This window comes from Bos javanicus, chromosome 22, assembly GCF_032452875.1.
Source record: "Bos javanicus breed banteng chromosome 22, ARS-OSU_banteng_1.0, whole genome shotgun sequence".
Classification (NCBI taxonomy): domain Eukaryota; kingdom Metazoa; phylum Chordata; class Mammalia; order Artiodactyla; family Bovidae; genus Bos; species Bos javanicus.
The window spans coordinates 16717172-16733325 of record NC_083889.1 but is presented as its reverse complement, the minus strand read 5'-3'; the positions used below and the strand labels follow the sequence as shown (position 1 = coordinate 16733325).

General features: G+C 44.5%; 3 protein-coding genes across 7 annotated transcripts in view; 2 read left to right on the top strand and 1 right to left on the bottom strand.

Annotated features, from left to right (window-relative positions):
- FANCD2 (FA complementation group D2) overlaps window positions 1-691 on the top strand; it is a 51020-nt gene extending 50329 nt beyond the window's left edge. For all 4 annotated transcript variants that reach the window (XM_061396213.1, XM_061396215.1, XM_061396214.1 and 1 more), the window contains one exon: window positions 271-691. In XM_061396213.1, the coding sequence (XP_061252197.1) occupies window positions 271-345 (75 nt within the window). In that variant the 3' untranslated portion in view covers window positions 346-691. The remainder of the gene's footprint in view (window positions 1-270) is intronic.
- A 664-nt stretch (window positions 692-1355) lies between these two features.
- FANCD2OS (FANCD2 opposite strand) lies at window positions 1356-4981 on the bottom strand. Of its 2 annotated transcripts, none has more exons than XM_061396229.1 (2): window positions 4573-4981; window positions 1356-2187 (listed from the first exon to the last, which is right to left on the bottom strand). In XM_061396229.1, exon 2 carries the CDS (start codon window positions 2177-2179, stop codon window positions 1643-1645), a length of 537 nt encoding a protein of 178 aa, XP_061252213.1. In that variant the 5' UTR covers window positions 2180-2187; window positions 4573-4981; the 3' UTR covers window positions 1356-1642. The 2 variants fall into 2 exon arrangements, with proteins under 2 accessions (XP_061252213.1, XP_061252214.1); XM_061396230.1 differs by lacking the exon at window positions 4573-4981 and adding an exon at window positions 4382-4566.
- A 1358-nt stretch (window positions 4982-6339) lies between these two features.
- Window positions 6340-13851, top strand: BRK1 (BRICK1 subunit of SCAR/WAVE actin nucleating complex). The gene is made up of 3 exons (XM_061396231.1): window positions 6340-6689; window positions 12852-12934; window positions 13205-13851. The coding sequence occupies exons 1-3, from the start codon at window positions 6572-6574 to the stop codon at window positions 13229-13231; spliced, it is 228 nt and encodes a 75-aa protein (XP_061252215.1). The 5' UTR covers window positions 6340-6571; the 3' UTR covers window positions 13232-13851.
- Window positions 13852-16154: the final 2303 nt, after the last annotated feature.

Below are 16154 nucleotides of genomic sequence, written 5' to 3'. Positions count from 1 at the left end.
GGTTGGGTTGCCAAATGGCCTAAGTCAGTATCAAAATGGCTCCCTCTATCATCTTCAAGGCTACCATCTTCAAGAATACCAAATCTGGCTTCAAGGCTTTAAGGCCATGATAGGAGAATGGAGCAGCCTCTGATTCTTTTCTCAAAAGAATGGTTTAAACCTATCATTGGTTTTAACAGTGAAACAGTGCAGTTGTACATGCTGTGGGAGCAGTGTTGCAAGTCATGAGGTTGCTCAGATGACCCCAAATAATTATCATTTGCCTCTTAGGGTGGCGAAGAAGATAAAGCAAGTGATGGAGAAAAGGAGCGAGAGAGTGATGAAGATGAGAGTGATGACGACTGAGTAGGCTACAGAAAGGTGCTCCTTCCCGTCCTTGCCAGCCACTCACCACAGTGTTCAGGGTCACAGATGCTGCCGGTCTGCCTAACTGGAAGCATCCTATTTTGTCCTTAAAAAGGGGGTTCTATTGAATCAACTCAATTGTGGATTTCACGGATTGTCTACTAACGTTAAAGACGGTGGCTTAACGTCTACTATATTAAAGACGAAGGTAGCATTGCTTACCCATTTGAGTGAACACGGCAGAACAGTCATGATTCTAGGCTTTGGGAGCTGGTTTTGAAACTCGGGATTTATTCTACAATTTAAGCTTGTACCAGTTTTCAAATAAAGTCTAAGTTCTACCTCAGCGATCTTTTGGAATTTCCTTCGTAGGTGGGACTGAATTGGAGTTTGTGCAGAGAAATAATGGAGAATTAAAATGATCTGTTCCCTGTTAAAAGGACTGTCTTATTTGACATGAAAACACAGTTGTGATCTTTTTGGAAGAGTGGCAGATTTCTTGTAGTGCTCAAAGAAAGTCAAACGTTTGGCTGCATTTTAAATTTTTTGGTGGTTATGTAGACATATAAGACAAAGGTGAAAAGGGCAGCATCCAACTCATGTTAACTTTGCATAAATTTTATTTCCACATTATTCTGAGTTACACCTATAATCTAGTTACAAGAATACTACAAAATGGCTTGTAGTTGATTAAAAATAAAACATTAAGCATACACTTCAGCTAAAATGGGGAACTCTTCATGTCTTCTGCTCTTATTTCAGTGCCAGACTGTTAATATTTAATATTTGTTAATATTTCTACCTACTTTCATACTCTCCAGTAATGTTAGGGTGTGGGTGGTTAGGTTTTTATGTTGTTTTTTGGTGGGGAGGTTAATCATTGACCTATATACACATTTTTGACCCCTTTATCCTCATGTACATAGGAATCCATAATCTCCTTCCTTGACATTCTTTGTTTCTCCACCTCATTGTGGTTTTAGTGTTGAAATGAGGTCACAGTAGGCTCATTGGTGTATATGGTTTAATGGTTCTTTATCACATGGTACATGTCAGTGCTAGTTTGACTCTCTTTCAAATGGTTGTTCAGCTTTACAGTGGAAATGTTCTCCTCCCTTGCTCTGTCACTGGCCCATTTTTGGAGGGAAAGGGAGGAGAGGGGCTCCTGAATTGTCACTGCCTGACTGGAAAGCAAAATAGCTGGGACAAGCAGTTTCCTTTACAGGGACAGCTCTACATAAGCTTCAGGCACATAGCGAAAGACATGGTGTGAGGAACAGGAATCAGATGGGACCCTTTACTTGGAATGTTGCAAGGCAAAGGTACACTTCTTGTATGTTGCATACAGCAAGAGGATGGAGCGTAACATCTGTTTGCACATGGTCACTGTCATCTGAATCTGAGGTTCCTTAAGTCCAGTGGGCCACTGGTGCTCCCGGCTAATGATTTTGCAAAAGGCTGACTTGTCTGAAACTCTGAAGGTCCCAGTCCACTTTGGTGGCTGAGCTGTGATGACCCTGCCAAAGACAGAATCCACTCCACTGAGGCGGACAGGCTGAGGCTTCCTGACCAGCCCTTTCTTGTTGTTCATGGTTCGGAGCTCTGATGTATGACAGGGCAACTTGGGACTCACCCCAGGCTCCAGGAAAGGGCTGTCTAGGACTAGAGTGACCTCTTGAAAGCACAGCTGCACTTCAAGGTCAGAAGGGGTATGTGGGAAGCAGGGGGAAGCCCTAAAGGGGTGCTTGGAAGAAGGGGTAGGTGTTGTATGCCGCAGCCATTGGAAGCTCTCATCCAGTGGGGTCCATGGTGACCAGAGCTGGTATCCTGCCATTGACAGTCCTAGAGGAGAGGAATCAGAACATGGAATTTCCCTAGCATGCTTTTGGCGAGGGTAGGGCTGTTCAAATTCACATCTCTGTCTCAGTATTAACTTTACCTTACTCTGTAGTTCTCATGAACACAGATTCCAGTACTTTGTTAGGATACAAGTAGTTCTATAAAGGGCAGTAGAGGATAGTGACAAGTATTGAATCTGGTAACTGCTGTGTGTACTTTATTAAACCTAATCACAAGCCTCTGAAGGTAGGTTTTTATCCATGGTACAAATCAGGAAATGGATTTGTCCAAAAGAGTAGCCCTGTTTGGTATTAGGATCTGTGCTGTGTTGATAACTGCTAAAGACAGAATCTGTGCCTCTCGGGTGGCAGAGGCTGCTGGCACTCCATGGTGAGACATTTGTGGATGGGTGCTCAGAAAGGCCTGTCTCACCAGGTATTTGTGACTAAATCACATGTACTTTATACCGTTGGTTCTCAAAGTATGATTCTGGGACTGGCGCCTTAAGCATCCTGTGGAAACATGGAAGAAATGCAGATTCTTGGGTCCCCTGCATTCTGCACTTAAAGAAACCCTCCAAGGGAGTCTGATGCACCTTACAGTTTGAGAACTTACGCTTTTTCTTTAAGGAACTTCAGCTTTTCTATTCTTAATTATGGACAGTCAGAACCTCTTTTGACACGTGACCAGCTCTCTCGGCGCCCTGAGGTACTTATACACCACCTCAGAGGAATTACACAAGGCAGGAGGGGAAAAAGTTCCCAAGACCAGTCCTTTTTTAGTTTTTAAAGATTTTTCTGGTTCTCCTATGTATGTGTTTTTTGGGCTTCCCTGGTAACTCAGCTGGTAAAGAATCTGCCTGTAATGCAGGAGACCCTGGTTCAATTCCTGGGTCGGGAAGATCTGCTGGAGAATGAATGGGCTACCCATTCCAGTATTCTTGGGCTTCCTTGGTGGCTTAGCTGGTAAATGATCCATCTGCAATGAAGGATACCTGGGTTTGAAGCCTTGGTTGGGAAGATCCACTGGAGAGGGGAATGGCTACCCACTCCAGTGTTCTGGCCAGGAGTAGAGTCACAAAGAGTCGGACATGACTAAGTGACTTTCACTTCACTGGGTATGTTTTGTTTTTGTTTTTTTATCTGTGAAAGACCCACTGGTTGAGATTTTTTCCTTTCTTCTTTGAAGATAAAGGAAAAGGCGTGGAGGATATGTCGCTAACTCAAAATTTACCCAAGTAGAATTTAGACTTTCCATCTTTCTACTTTAAAATTGTCAGTATATAAAGGATTTCACTGAATTCAAGAGAGATGTAACATTTATTCAGCACCTACCTACTATGATAAGGGGCACGGCAGACCCTTTTCTTTCTAGTCAAGTGTATTTCTCTGTATCTTCACTATTCTTCCACAAAGGTAGCAGCAAATGGGATCCCATCCCACCCAGTAATGGCCCAGGAGAAGTTTGACAACCTCACCATAGTTTGTGAGACAGTGAAGTTTTGTTTTGAAAAGAGAATTGTTGGTGACATTTGAAACAGAAGACCTGCCCCTGACAGTGGTTAGTAGAAAGAAGATTTGTTGATTTCCTCCGGCTGGGAATGTTTCTCCTGAGGTATGCAAGCTCTTGTGCATACTGTGTTCAAATATCTGGACTGCCTTAGGATGAGAAAGTGACAACCAAGGGATAGTTATCGGTTTGAAACAGCCTGTGAAAGGCTTCTGGTACTTGATATTCTGGCCCTAAGAGCACACATCCAGGATCAGGGCTGCTCTGGTACCCCATCAAGACAAGGTCGGGGTGGAGAGTGTTAACTCTGAATGTATGATACAGAAAAAAAAAAAAAAAATCCAGGAGCCCTTCTTCCTTGTCTCTTGAGAGGAAATAGGGCCAGAGGGAAAAGACTTTATCGAATGTCCAGCCGAAATACTCAGCAGAACCAACATGGGGTGAAAGAGAGCGTCTGACCCCAGGTCCCTTCCACCACTTTTACATAAGGATCAAATAAAGCTAGTTCACCGCTCGATCCTACCAGCCACGAGTCTCCATCATCCACTTCAGGAGGATTTGAACCTAGTCAGTCTGTTCAAGCTGCTCTAAGAGCTCCCAGGTAGGGAACACCTGCTTCTAGCCCCAAAGGTTTTCCCTTCATACCCTTCCTCCCATGTCAGGAAACCCAGTCCCTTCATTTCCGCACCTGGGAACGGGGAAGACAGCGTCAAAGTGCAGCTGAGGTCCTTATGAACTGTGATCCCGAGGGGCTGGAGCTGCCCTGAGAGGAACAGGCTCCCCCTCCCTACCCCGGGGCAGGGGCCAGACGGATCTGGCCGAGGCGGAGGTGGTGGTGGGAGCCCGGGCCCGGTCCCACCATCCGGGCCGTGGTCTCACCTGCTGAACTCCGCGGGCCTCACGCTCCAGAGTGGCGGCTGCTGTTCCCTGGCCGCATCTTCACCGGGTGCTTGGCAACAACCTTTGTGACCCAGGACCGTGGCGGCGGGGTGGGAGGGGTTGGGGGGGAGCGGGGAGAGCCCGAACCGCGGAAGGGGCGCGGTGAGGGGGCGGGGATCGAAGCGCCCCGTTCGCTCGGAGCCCCCATCTCACTGGAACACCCGGTCCGGGATTCAGCCTTCAGGAGTGCTGAACCGAATTCTCTTTCCCTCCGCCTCTTCCCCACCTCGCCACAGCGATGTGCCTTTGATCTATCTGGTCAAAGAGGACTACGGAGCCCATTTCAAAGACTGGCCGGGAACCTGCCTGCATAAATGTCAGGGGAGGGGGAGCTGTGGTTAGTATTAAAAGGTTAGCGCTACCCTTTAAACCCTGCTCTGAGTTACCCAGAGTTCTGAAGGCTTTTGTGGCTGCATTGAATAACCCCAGTGCAAGGACCCAGACAGGTGCTCCCCTGTCAAGATGGAGAAAGATAACTCTCTCCTTGACTTCCTAACCAAAAACTTTGCTTTCTGTTAAACTTCAAAAAGGAAGATTCTCATTCTCAGAAAGCTGAAAAACTGACACTTTCACCTTAGTAAAAGAGTGATTTGGCTACTTTTAAACTTCATTGCCAACAATTACTCTTTAAGGCCGGGGGAAGGGAGGTCTACCCAGTTGACTCCTATATCCACAGTGCCTGACTATCACAATGCCTGGCAGGGTGCAGTATTTGTAGGAAGAATTAACTAATGGCCCACCTGCGCTTCCCTTACCCAGAAAACCGCCCATGCACTTTGTGAACCCATGGAACACAGCGCAAACAGCTGTCAGGTTTGTGTGACTCTAGGTGAAGCTGAAGGGGAGAGACTGGGCATCTCTGGGTTGGGGTCAGGCTGAGATCCTGGTTTGGAAGACCAAATAGTCTTGAGGGACTTGTCAAGAATTGTCAGATGCCCACTGTGTGTATGTGTGGCCTTGTGGAAGGAGAGATAAGTGGAGAGAGTTGGAGAAGGTTGGTGGCAGAGAGGGGAAAGGGACAGAGAATGATGAATCTTGGAAGAGACTAAAATGATTTTAACTTACCACTTTTTACCCCAGTAATTTTATTATTTTCCTCTTGAATAATTTTGCATAGTTGCAATTTTTTAACAGTGTATTTTGTTTTCCGTTTCAATTTATCATCTGTGTTGTGCTGCCATAGTATTTTTCCTGATTAGCATTTAAATGACTGCATAATACTGCTCTGAGTGGCTATACCAATAGCCATTCCCCAACTGCTGAGATTTTTAAAAAACAGATTATCTCAAAGAACACCTCTGCGCTGAAAGTGTTTTTTTTTCCAATAATTTTGTTAAATAATTCAAAAACTTTGAAAATGTGTACAGCTCTTGCTTTCAATTTTACAAATTTCCTTCTGAAGAGACTGTCAGTTTACAGTGTGATCAGCTAATTGCGACGTTTACCGATTTCCCCTCAGCCTTTTCAAACTGAAAAAAATAACGTTTTGTTCACTTGATAATTGCAAAGTGGCACATCATGTTCTGTTGTTTAAAAGGTATTCTAAAAATGATTTGTATTTAGTGTGGTTTAATTGGCTATGCCCAGCTTGGTTTGGACACAGCTCGCAAGCTTACTTTGAAGCACTTGAGAGAAGGTGTGAATGTGGACCCATGCGCCGCCCCCCGCCCAACGACCATAACCGCCAGAGACGGAGTCGGGTATTTGAGGGGGATCTTTGCATCTGCGCACCCTATTTTCCTCGTCGGCTTGGGGCGGGTCTGTTCAGGGGCGTGGGAGCAAAGCGAAGACGCCACCGAGTACTTGACAGTGCGCAGGCGCGCCACAAGGCCCTGGGATTCGTGGGTACCCAGGCAAGGGTGTGGGAGAGCGGCGCAGGCGCCCTGGCGGCCTGGAGGGTCGAGGCGCCTGCGCAGTCGCGCTTCCTCGGGCAGCAGCCATGGCGGGACAAGAGGATCCGGTGCAGCGGGAGATTCACCAGGACTGGGCGAACCGGGAGTACATTGAGGTCATCACCAGCAGCATCAAGAAAATCGCAGACTTTCTCAACTCATTCGGTCAGCGGGCGAGCAGGGGGAGGCTGGGAAGAGGGAAGCCCGCTGAGCGAGGGCGCTGAGAAGCTTTGAAGGGGAGTCTTGAGTGCCCTAGGCTCCTGCTGATTTTCGCTTCCTCATTCAGGCCGCACCTTCCCCCTCTCGCCCTGACCCCGGGCTCCACTGGACAGTCCCTGGGGCGGAGGGGACGGGGGGTGCGGTTATCCTGCCCCAGACTGAGCTCATCGGCAGCTTTGCCTTTACCCCGGATCCATTATCGAGTCTTTCCTTTTCCCGGACACGTCCTGGCAACCCTATCCTTCGTCTGCACCTTTTCTTCTCTTCAGTCGCCTCCCTTCCTCCTCTGTGCTTCGTTTCCAGTTCCCACTTGGCTCTCAGATGCAGCATGATCTTGTCACTGCCCTGTAAAGACTCTAGAGGTTTCCCATCTCCTTTCTGGTCGAGCCTTCTAGTCGCCCCTCCGGCCCCTCCTGTTAGTCTCTTCTTGTCCTGTGCTGAGCGGGAGCAGATGAGGGCAAAGTAAGGTCCACATCTTGTCACGCCATGGACATCTCTGCGTTGCTAGTATAAAACCGACAGTGGGTGTTCTGCTTCTAGCAAAATCTTTCCTAGGCATTAGCCTACTCGTGACAGTCTTAAATTCTTTCCGCTTTGTCGCACACCCTTCTGGACAGCAAGCCGGTAGCAGAGACCCCTACTTCCAGTTCTTCGAGTGTTTCTTTGACAGAACTGAGCACTTGGTAGACTTTCTATGTCATCACAAGGAGTGGGAATGACATTTTTCCAACTGGTGTGCTTCTGGTCCATTCTTTCAGCAGTGTTAAATGGTTAAGATTAAGGAGGGGTCAATGATGTATAAGAAAAGATTTCAAAAGGAATTATTTTCTGGCTGGAGAACCTGACACATCCTAAGGAGTCTAAGGACAGAGCAAAAGTTTGATCAGAAGGCATCTGCAAGAGAGACTAAGTCTTGAGTACAAGGCTGTCTCTTAGGCTAGGTGGGGGAAAAAGCATCATTTTCCTGCCTTTAAAGAATTTCTGTCTTGAAGATGAAATAATGACAGCTTCAGAACAAAGCAGAATATTGTTTATGTTTTAATATATTTACATACAAGGTGTCTTGGGGTGGTGGATTTCCTCACTCAGGTAATGGGAGTGATGTTAGTATTAATGAGAGACAAGAATAGAATAAATTTTATATCAGTGACACAAATTCACACGTATAACTTCCTGTAGTGGTTGTAATAGGAAATGGTAGTCAAGAAATCATAGAGCTCATGTATCCTGAAATTATTTTTTAAAGTTCTATGCAAACTCTTCCAGTATTAGTTCTCCTGATTGTCTCTTCTGCTTCCCTAGAGAGATGAACTATTACGAGGGTTCTTTAGGGCACTTTATACTCATAACTTTTCCTCAGAGGAAGGACCAGATAAAATATTCCATGCACAGGGAGGGATAGAGTGATGACAGAATGGCATCTTTGAAACTTTGGCTTAGACTGAGGAGGCAGTGGAACGTGGTTGGACAAATAACTGACAAAGAATTTTTACTTTTTAAAAGATATTTATTTATTTGGCTGTGCTGCTCGACGTTTGTTCAGGCAACTGGGATCTTTGGTTGTGGCATGTGGGATCTAGTTCCCTGACCAGGGATTGAACCTGGGCTCCTTGCATTGGGAGTATAGAGTGTTAGCCATCAGACCACCAGGGAAGTCCTGAGAGCCTTTACTTTTAAAACCAGAAGTATAAGACTTCATTTATATGGTAGGCGTTAATATCTGATACGTAGACAGAATATCCTAACAGAATATTAAGAAAGTCAATTCAGTAAATCAAGCATCTAAAATAAGTTAAACTGGGGCTGTTTTTCATAATTAAAAGTGACCTAGTGTCTCAATTCCCCCAGTTTGTATCTAGATAACGTAATAACTTCATTTCTGAGCATTTAATCATATTAATCTACCTGCAATGCAGGAGACCCCGGTTTGATTCCTAAGTCGGCAAGATCCCCTGGAGAAGGGATAGTCTGCCCACTCCAGTATTTTTGGGCTTCACTGGTGGCTCAGTTGGTAAAGATCCACCTGCAATGCGGGAGACCCCAGCCTGATTCCTGGGGTTGGGAAGATCCTCTGGAGAAGGGAATGGCTACACCCACTCCAGTGTTCTTGCCTGGAGAATTCCATGGACAGAGGAGCCTGGCAAGCTACATACAGTCCATGGGGTTGCAAAGAGTCGGACACGACTGAGTGACTTTCTCTTTCAATCATATTAATAAACATATAATAAACATGCATTCATCTCTGACATAAAACTTTTTGGCATGTTACTGTAGTTTTAGTTGGTGAGTCTTGGAATTAACCAAAAATTGAAGCATTTGAGCTTAGAATTTGTGGAGGAGAAATATCTCTTTTCTTGCTATATAAGCAGGGAAATATATGCTGCTGTGAGATTTTATCAAATACATGTGAGTTACATTTTATCAGATAGAAAACAAAGGCTTTTCTCTCTCTCTCTTTTTTTTTTTTTAGTTTCCAGCAAGTCCTAGACTAAGGAAATAGACACACAGGATTCCAGTCTTTCAGGAGCTGGAAGAAATGGCTTCCCTTAGCTTCGGCCATTATTTTCCTCTAAGGTGGGGGTAATGGCCTAACATTAGCGATTACTAGGTGATTTTTGAAGATTTTAGAAAGTGGATTTAGGCCTTTTAAAGAAAAGAACAGTTAATTACAAGTAGAAATAATTAGGAAGCACAATTAAAGGGTAAAGCAATTTGACTTAGCAGTTAGATATACCTGAGGCAAGGTCCCAAAGATTGGCGGTATCACGATATAAGAGTTTAGACAAAGACCAACAGGCTGAGAAACTGGATAAATCATAAAGATAGATGAGTACATTGTCTTGGCATTGGATGACTCAGGATGAATGAGTGTGGGATGTATTTTCCCATTCTAAGCCATTTGCATGACTCCTCCATTCTGATGTGTGGCTGCGGGGCTTGTATCATGTGTGTGATGTGATTTGGTGGCGCAGAGGTTTAGCAGGTGTTTCCTCTAAGGGGGCATCTACAGCTATTTGAAAATGGCAGCAAACCTACAGTTCTCACCCTGACCATAATAGGCTTGTAGGCCATGTGCTTTGGAGAGGGAATTGTTTTTCCAGGGTACCTAATGACTCTGAACAGCTTTACCCTGTGATTCTGGCTGGTGAGAGTAGGGTTTTGATCCATTTGTGGTTTTCTCTTTGAGCATGGGAGGACCACTGGGACCTAAGGACACACGCATCATGATGTACCACAAGCATCCTAACACTAGGCCTATTCTGTACTTTGAATGGATGAAGTTTCTAAAAATAGATTGTTACAAATGATAGCTTTTTATTTTTATACCTTTTTATCCTGACTCTGAAGCGAACACATGCAGAGACATGTAACCAAAAAAACAGAGTGTGTAGCTATTTTTAAATCTCCATTTTCTTAATAGTTAGCCAACAAATATTACTTGCCTGTTGTGACTCCAGCTGTGTGTCAGATGCTGTGAGAAAGGAATAAATAAGAATAAATGGACAGAACCACTTCTAAAAGGTTTAGAATTTTGTTGGAGAAATAAAGTCTTCCCTTGTGGCTCAGGTCTCCTGCCTGCAATGCGGGAGACCTAGGTTCGAGCCCTGGGTTGGGGAGATCCCCTGGAGAAGGAAATGGCAACCCACTCCAGTATTCTTGCCTGGAGAATCCAGTGGACAGAGGAGCTTGGTAGGCTACAGTCAGTAGGGTTGCAAAGAATCAGACATGACTGAGCAACTTTGGAGAAATAAGATCTTATGAGAAAGACAGTGTTGATTTTTTTTGTAGGCTAAAGTTATGTGCAGTAAGAGTTCAGAGAAGTTGTTTGATAACTGGCATTTGTTAGCAGTGGTCATGTATGCACACCGTTAAACACCCTGATGAGGACACATGGCATTTTCAGTTAAAGTCTGATGATAATGTACATATAAATGCATTGTGGTTTCAAATTTGTCCAGCTGCCAGGTTCTTTCCCAGTATTTTGTTTGAACCAGTATTATTTAATGGAATCTGAAATATGACTGAAGTTTCTAGAGTTTAATGTGTTACATTTTCAGCAGTGCTTATCTGTGCAGGCCAGTAACACAGTGTTGTTCTTGGATTCTGACTCATCACCAGATTGACAGAGCTGGAACAGAACAGCCACCCAGGAAGGAACCCTCCCTCTCACCACCCCACCCCTTCATTGTGGCCATGACTTTTTTTTATGGGAAATGACAGGTTGTCGGTGATGACACGCGTGCTCATTCTGAATAGCCTTTGAGCTTCTAAAAACCAGGCTGAAAAGAGATTAGGTCCTATTGGGCCTGGGAATTCGAAGCAGCAGCACTTGCAGGTTAAACACACATACACACACACACACGCACCACCCCCCTGCCAAGAACATGTATTTGTATGGCTGAGTCCCTTTACTGTTCACGTGAAACTATCACAACATTGTTAATTGGCTTACCCCTATAAAGACTGGTTTTGGTGTTTAAAAAAAACAAACCCAATATTTAAAGGAAGAAGGAACAGTGTCCAGGATAGGCAAATCCTTACAGAAGAGGGAGGATTATGTCCACTTGGCAAAGACCTCTCAGAGGTCCACTTTGAATGGACTTGAAGGAGAATGCTGAGGCAGGCAGGATGAGTTAAGATTTGGACTTGATGGGATGAAAGTCGAGGCAAGAATCAGGGTGTGGGAGATTTCTTAAATTGGGTGCTGAAGTACTTTTGCATAACATCTAGGGAAAAGTTGAAAGGGAGGATTGTGAGCTAAGTGTTAAATCACTGGGTGGGAGACTGTCTTGGAGAGCAGATATTTAGAACTTCAGAAGTGGGGATTATTGAGTGATGCCTGAACATCAGTGTTGGAGGAGGGTGGGAATAATTAGCGTGCCTGGAATGTGGAGAACAGTTGGAGGAAGAGTGGTCAAGTGATTTCTGTTGAGAAGTTTTGTAGGGAAAAGGTATCTTAGAGCAAGTCTTGGTTTCCTTTTGGGCGAGGTGATAAAAGAGACTGGAAAAATTAGAGGAAGAAAAGGAACCTTTTGCATATGGAAGGCAGGCCCCACAGGGTTTTTGATGCTCTCCAGGTTTTCTCTTGTTCCAAAAGGCCTGTGCAGGGACTGTTGGGTCATCAAGGGCCCCAAGAGCAGCAGCGTGGCAGGGCCTCCATGAGCTCAGCAGCACCACACCTTCTGTCCTTCTAGGGTCTGCTGCTTCCTTGACCTCTACTGTTCTTCCCTATTAAGATTATTTTCTTCCTCTTATCATTTCCCCTCTCTTGGAAACTCTTGGTTTGCCCATTAATTATCAAGTGGCCATCTGTACAGCCTTGGTGTATCAGTTTTTTTTAAATTTTCTATGGCTGCCATAACAGATTACCACAAATGTAGTCACACAAACCACATACATTTATTATCTTAAGTCATGTACATCTGAAGTCCAGCAGTGGTTTGCTGAGGTGAAATCAGTGTCAGCCCAGAGCCTCCCTCCTCAGCTGGAGGTTCTAGGAGAGGAGCTGATTCCTTGCCCATAGCTTGTGGGCAGAACTCATTCTCTTGCAGCTGTAAGAATAAGATCTGTATTTCCTTGCTGGTTGTCAACTAAGGACTATGCCCAGCTTCTAAAGATCACTTGCATCCCTTGGGTCATGGCCTCCTTCTTCCATCTTTGGAGCCTTTGATGACAGGTTGAATCCCACTCACATCCCTTGTCCTCCTTCTGCCTTTCTCGTGCCTTTCATGTCTACGTTTATGGACTTGTGATTACATGGGGTCCATCTGGGTAATCCAGAATCTCAAGGTCCTTCACCTTAGCCACATCTGCAAAGTCCTTTTGCCTGTGAGATACGTATTTGTGGGTTCTGGGGATTAAAGTCTGGACATCTTGTGGGGAGCAGTATTCTCTGCCTGTCACATTTGGTAGGAGGTTAAGCAGATCCTCCCTAAGCAGCTGTGTTCCTAAGATACTTCTCACCTTATCCTCCCACTGCCTTGCTTTGCCCACTCGCTCCCATTTGTGCCTTGCATGATACAGCATTCCTCCTCTTCATCTTAGGGGGCTGGCGTGTGTCTATGTCTGGAATGGCATTAATCCTGAACGTCTGTCTTCTTTTACTAGATATGTCTTGTCGCTCAAGACTCGCAACACTAAATGAGAAATTGACAGCTCTTGAGCGGAGAATAGAGTACATAGAAGCCAGGGTGAGTATGCCGGGCACCGGGCGTCCTCATGAGGCAGGTGTGGCTGTGTGAGAGAGAATACACATTCTCACTTGTTGCTGCAAAAACTGGGAAGCAGAAACAGGCTTAGAGAAGTTAAATACCTTGCCTGAACTTAAACCTGCTTTCTGGGACTCCGAAGCTGTCCCCTTTTTCTACCACTCCCCAGCTACCTAAGATATAAAAATTTAATAAAATTTTAGACCCTCTATTGCTTTTGAATTTATCTAATTGTCAGTTTTCCTTTGACAGGTGACAAAAGGTGAAACCCTCACCTAGGACTGTGCCATGCTGCTGCTGGGAAGTTTGCTCTTACAGCAGCCAGCCTCTCGTGGGAAAGGCCCCAGCAGCCTTCAGCTCCTTCCTCTCTCCTTAAAGAACAACAGGGCTTATTCTTGTTTTTCTTTTTTTCAAAAGTGTGGCCTTTGGGCTCTGCCATGCACACCCAGAAGTGTGATGTGGCGTGTGGGGAGGAGTCCGGGGCCCTCTCGGAAACATTGTTAGGCATTTTACCTCTGCAGTAACATTCTGTAGAACTACATGTCAACACATTTGAGGCACTGAGAGCCAAAAACCTGGGACTCTGTCAAGGTCCTCCCCACTTCTCTCTCTCTCTCTCTCAGTCTTTCCTTATAGCTCTCATTGCCTGTGCATTGATTCTATAAACAGTCCTTGTCTTATTCCCACCTTTGGCTGGGGGTAGGAAGCAGTCCTGGCTGAGATGCCCTGGTGAGGTGGCTGCCAGAGAATGTTGTTGCTAACCCACCAGTTTCTTTTCCTTTTGGGGAGGTCAAGGCCAGGCCCCCACTTGGCTTGAAAAGGGACATTTTCAGAGTTTTCTGTCTGTCATTTGGGGTGTCTTTACCTCTTATATTTCCCTAATAAACTCCTCAACTTTATCTGACTGCTGTGATTGTGGTGGGGAGAGGAGCTAGAGACGGGGTACACCTCTTTCACAGAAATCTGATGTGTGGGATTCTTAATCTAACAAAACTTTCAGATGTAGCCGTTTGATCAAAGCCTAGGTGGCTTGCAAGCTGGAGCCCCCATATTCGGACTTTGAGCTCATTCATCCTGGGGATCCTTTGGTCATTCAGCAGACATTTACCAAGTACTTACTATGTAGGGACTTTATGCTCCAATAAAATATACAGTGTTGAATCAGGTGTGATGCTTACCGTCTATTTAAATACCAGCATCTACACAGTTTAACTGCAGTCCATGGCAGACTATGAGTTTTATTAGGTGCAAGCGAAATGTCTACTTTTAGAAAGGAAATCATTTAAACAGAAGTGTCTAAACTTTTCATTCTAGCATCAAAGCCTACTGTAAACTTGTGCCAACTCACTAGGCTTAACCCCCATGTAGAATTTTCATTTTAGTCATGTAGAAGTCATTTCTCCCTGTTCAGATCTTATTTGCCACTGAAGGTCTAGCTTAAGGCAAACCTCCTCCATAAAGTTGTCCTGTCTCCCTTTTCACTGAGTGCCGCACTGTTGCTTTTTCACAGTCCCTCCCATCCTGCCATGCTAACACCGCTTCAGCCCTGGGTTTGGTCTTGTTCTTTGACTTAGCGTCTGCATCTTACAGTATATATGAGCACCTTAGGCTTGTATTGTCCAGCTGGGTACTTTGCAGAAGGCAGGCAGTCAGTAAATAGCAATTGAAATGCCTTGCAGAGCTCAAGCTGCAAGCACACATCTGTGCTTAGATCCTTGTTTAGACCTTTGGAAGACCATCTGAAGTAGGACCTTCATGTAAAAAGGTGATGTTACAATGGAGGCATAACTGCCGTCCTTCACTTTGGTAACAGCTGTTTTTGAACATTATTGAGCTCATCTGATATGCTTTTAACAATTGCTTGAGATATTTATTCATAATATCTTCCCCGTCCTTTCTGGGATAAAAAATGTATTCCTAAAGTTCAGGTTTTAGATTATCTGGTGCTCTGCAGTCAGTTTAACAGATACTTATCAAATTCCTACTATATTCAGTGACTATAATGAGACAGTAATAGAGGCAAAAATGATGGTAATCTTCCTTAGATGACATGTGAAAATGATAATTTTTTATGGTGCTATAGACATTCTTTAATGATATTGAAGTAATATTTCTAAAAGAAAAATAGTGCCCTAAATAATATGATGTTGCTAATGGTAAGCTACTGGTTGTCGGGAAAACAACTGGTATGGGAACCAGTGAGCCCAGCCTCCTCTAGTAGAGGTAACTGCTCTGTCTTACCTGATCCTTTGATGAATCACCCCCTTTATATATTGAGCCTCAGCTCAGGGATATATAACTAGCATTATCTATAATTTATTGAGTGCTACCATATGTTAGATGTGCTAAGTACTATGTGTACTTTATGTCTTTAATCCTCAAGCCCTAACAAGTAGGCTTTCTTCCTGAAATTTTTCTTTTTTTAATTTCTTTTGATGTGGACCATTTTTTAAGTCTCTATTGAATATGTTAAAATACTGCTTCTATTTTATGTTTTGGTTTTTTGGCTGTAAGGCTTGTGGGATCTAAGCTTCCCTACCAGGGATCGAACCTGCAACCCCTGTACTAGAAGGCAAAGTCTTAACCCCTGGACCACCAGGGAAGTTCCCCCATGCACTTCTTTAGAGAGGCTAAAACTTGTGCCAAGTCATACAGAGTAAAGGTGCTAGAATATGGACCTAGACTTATCTGACGCAGATTCTACTTCTGAATGTGGTAGATCTAAAACCAGATCTAAAACTTTCTCGTTCCTAGTTCAATGCTATTAAGTAATTTTTAAGCTGCTACACACCCATGTTGGTTTTACCTGCCTTTCACTGTCCTTTGGTAAAGAAGGCTTCATGGGTTTTCCTGGCTCTGTCTATCAAATGCTGTTCACATTGATGTCTGTGTTGTTTTGCTTCTTCCAGCTTCCTTTCTCTGAAGGCTTGTGTCATGTCTTTTCTGGAAGTCTTGCCTAAGGAATTTTATCAACTCTGGCACTTTCCCTGGCTATCTGTGGGTTTCCTTCTGAAAGACCATATTTGGTCAGGCTCCAGAAATTGGTATTTTATTCTCAGGTTATACACATCTTTGCACATAGGTCATTTCAGCCCATAAATAGTGTTATGCTAAACTACCATTTGGAGAAGACTCTTGAGAGTCCCTTGGACTACAAGGAGATCCAACCAGTCCATTCTGAAGGAGATCAGCCCTGGGATTT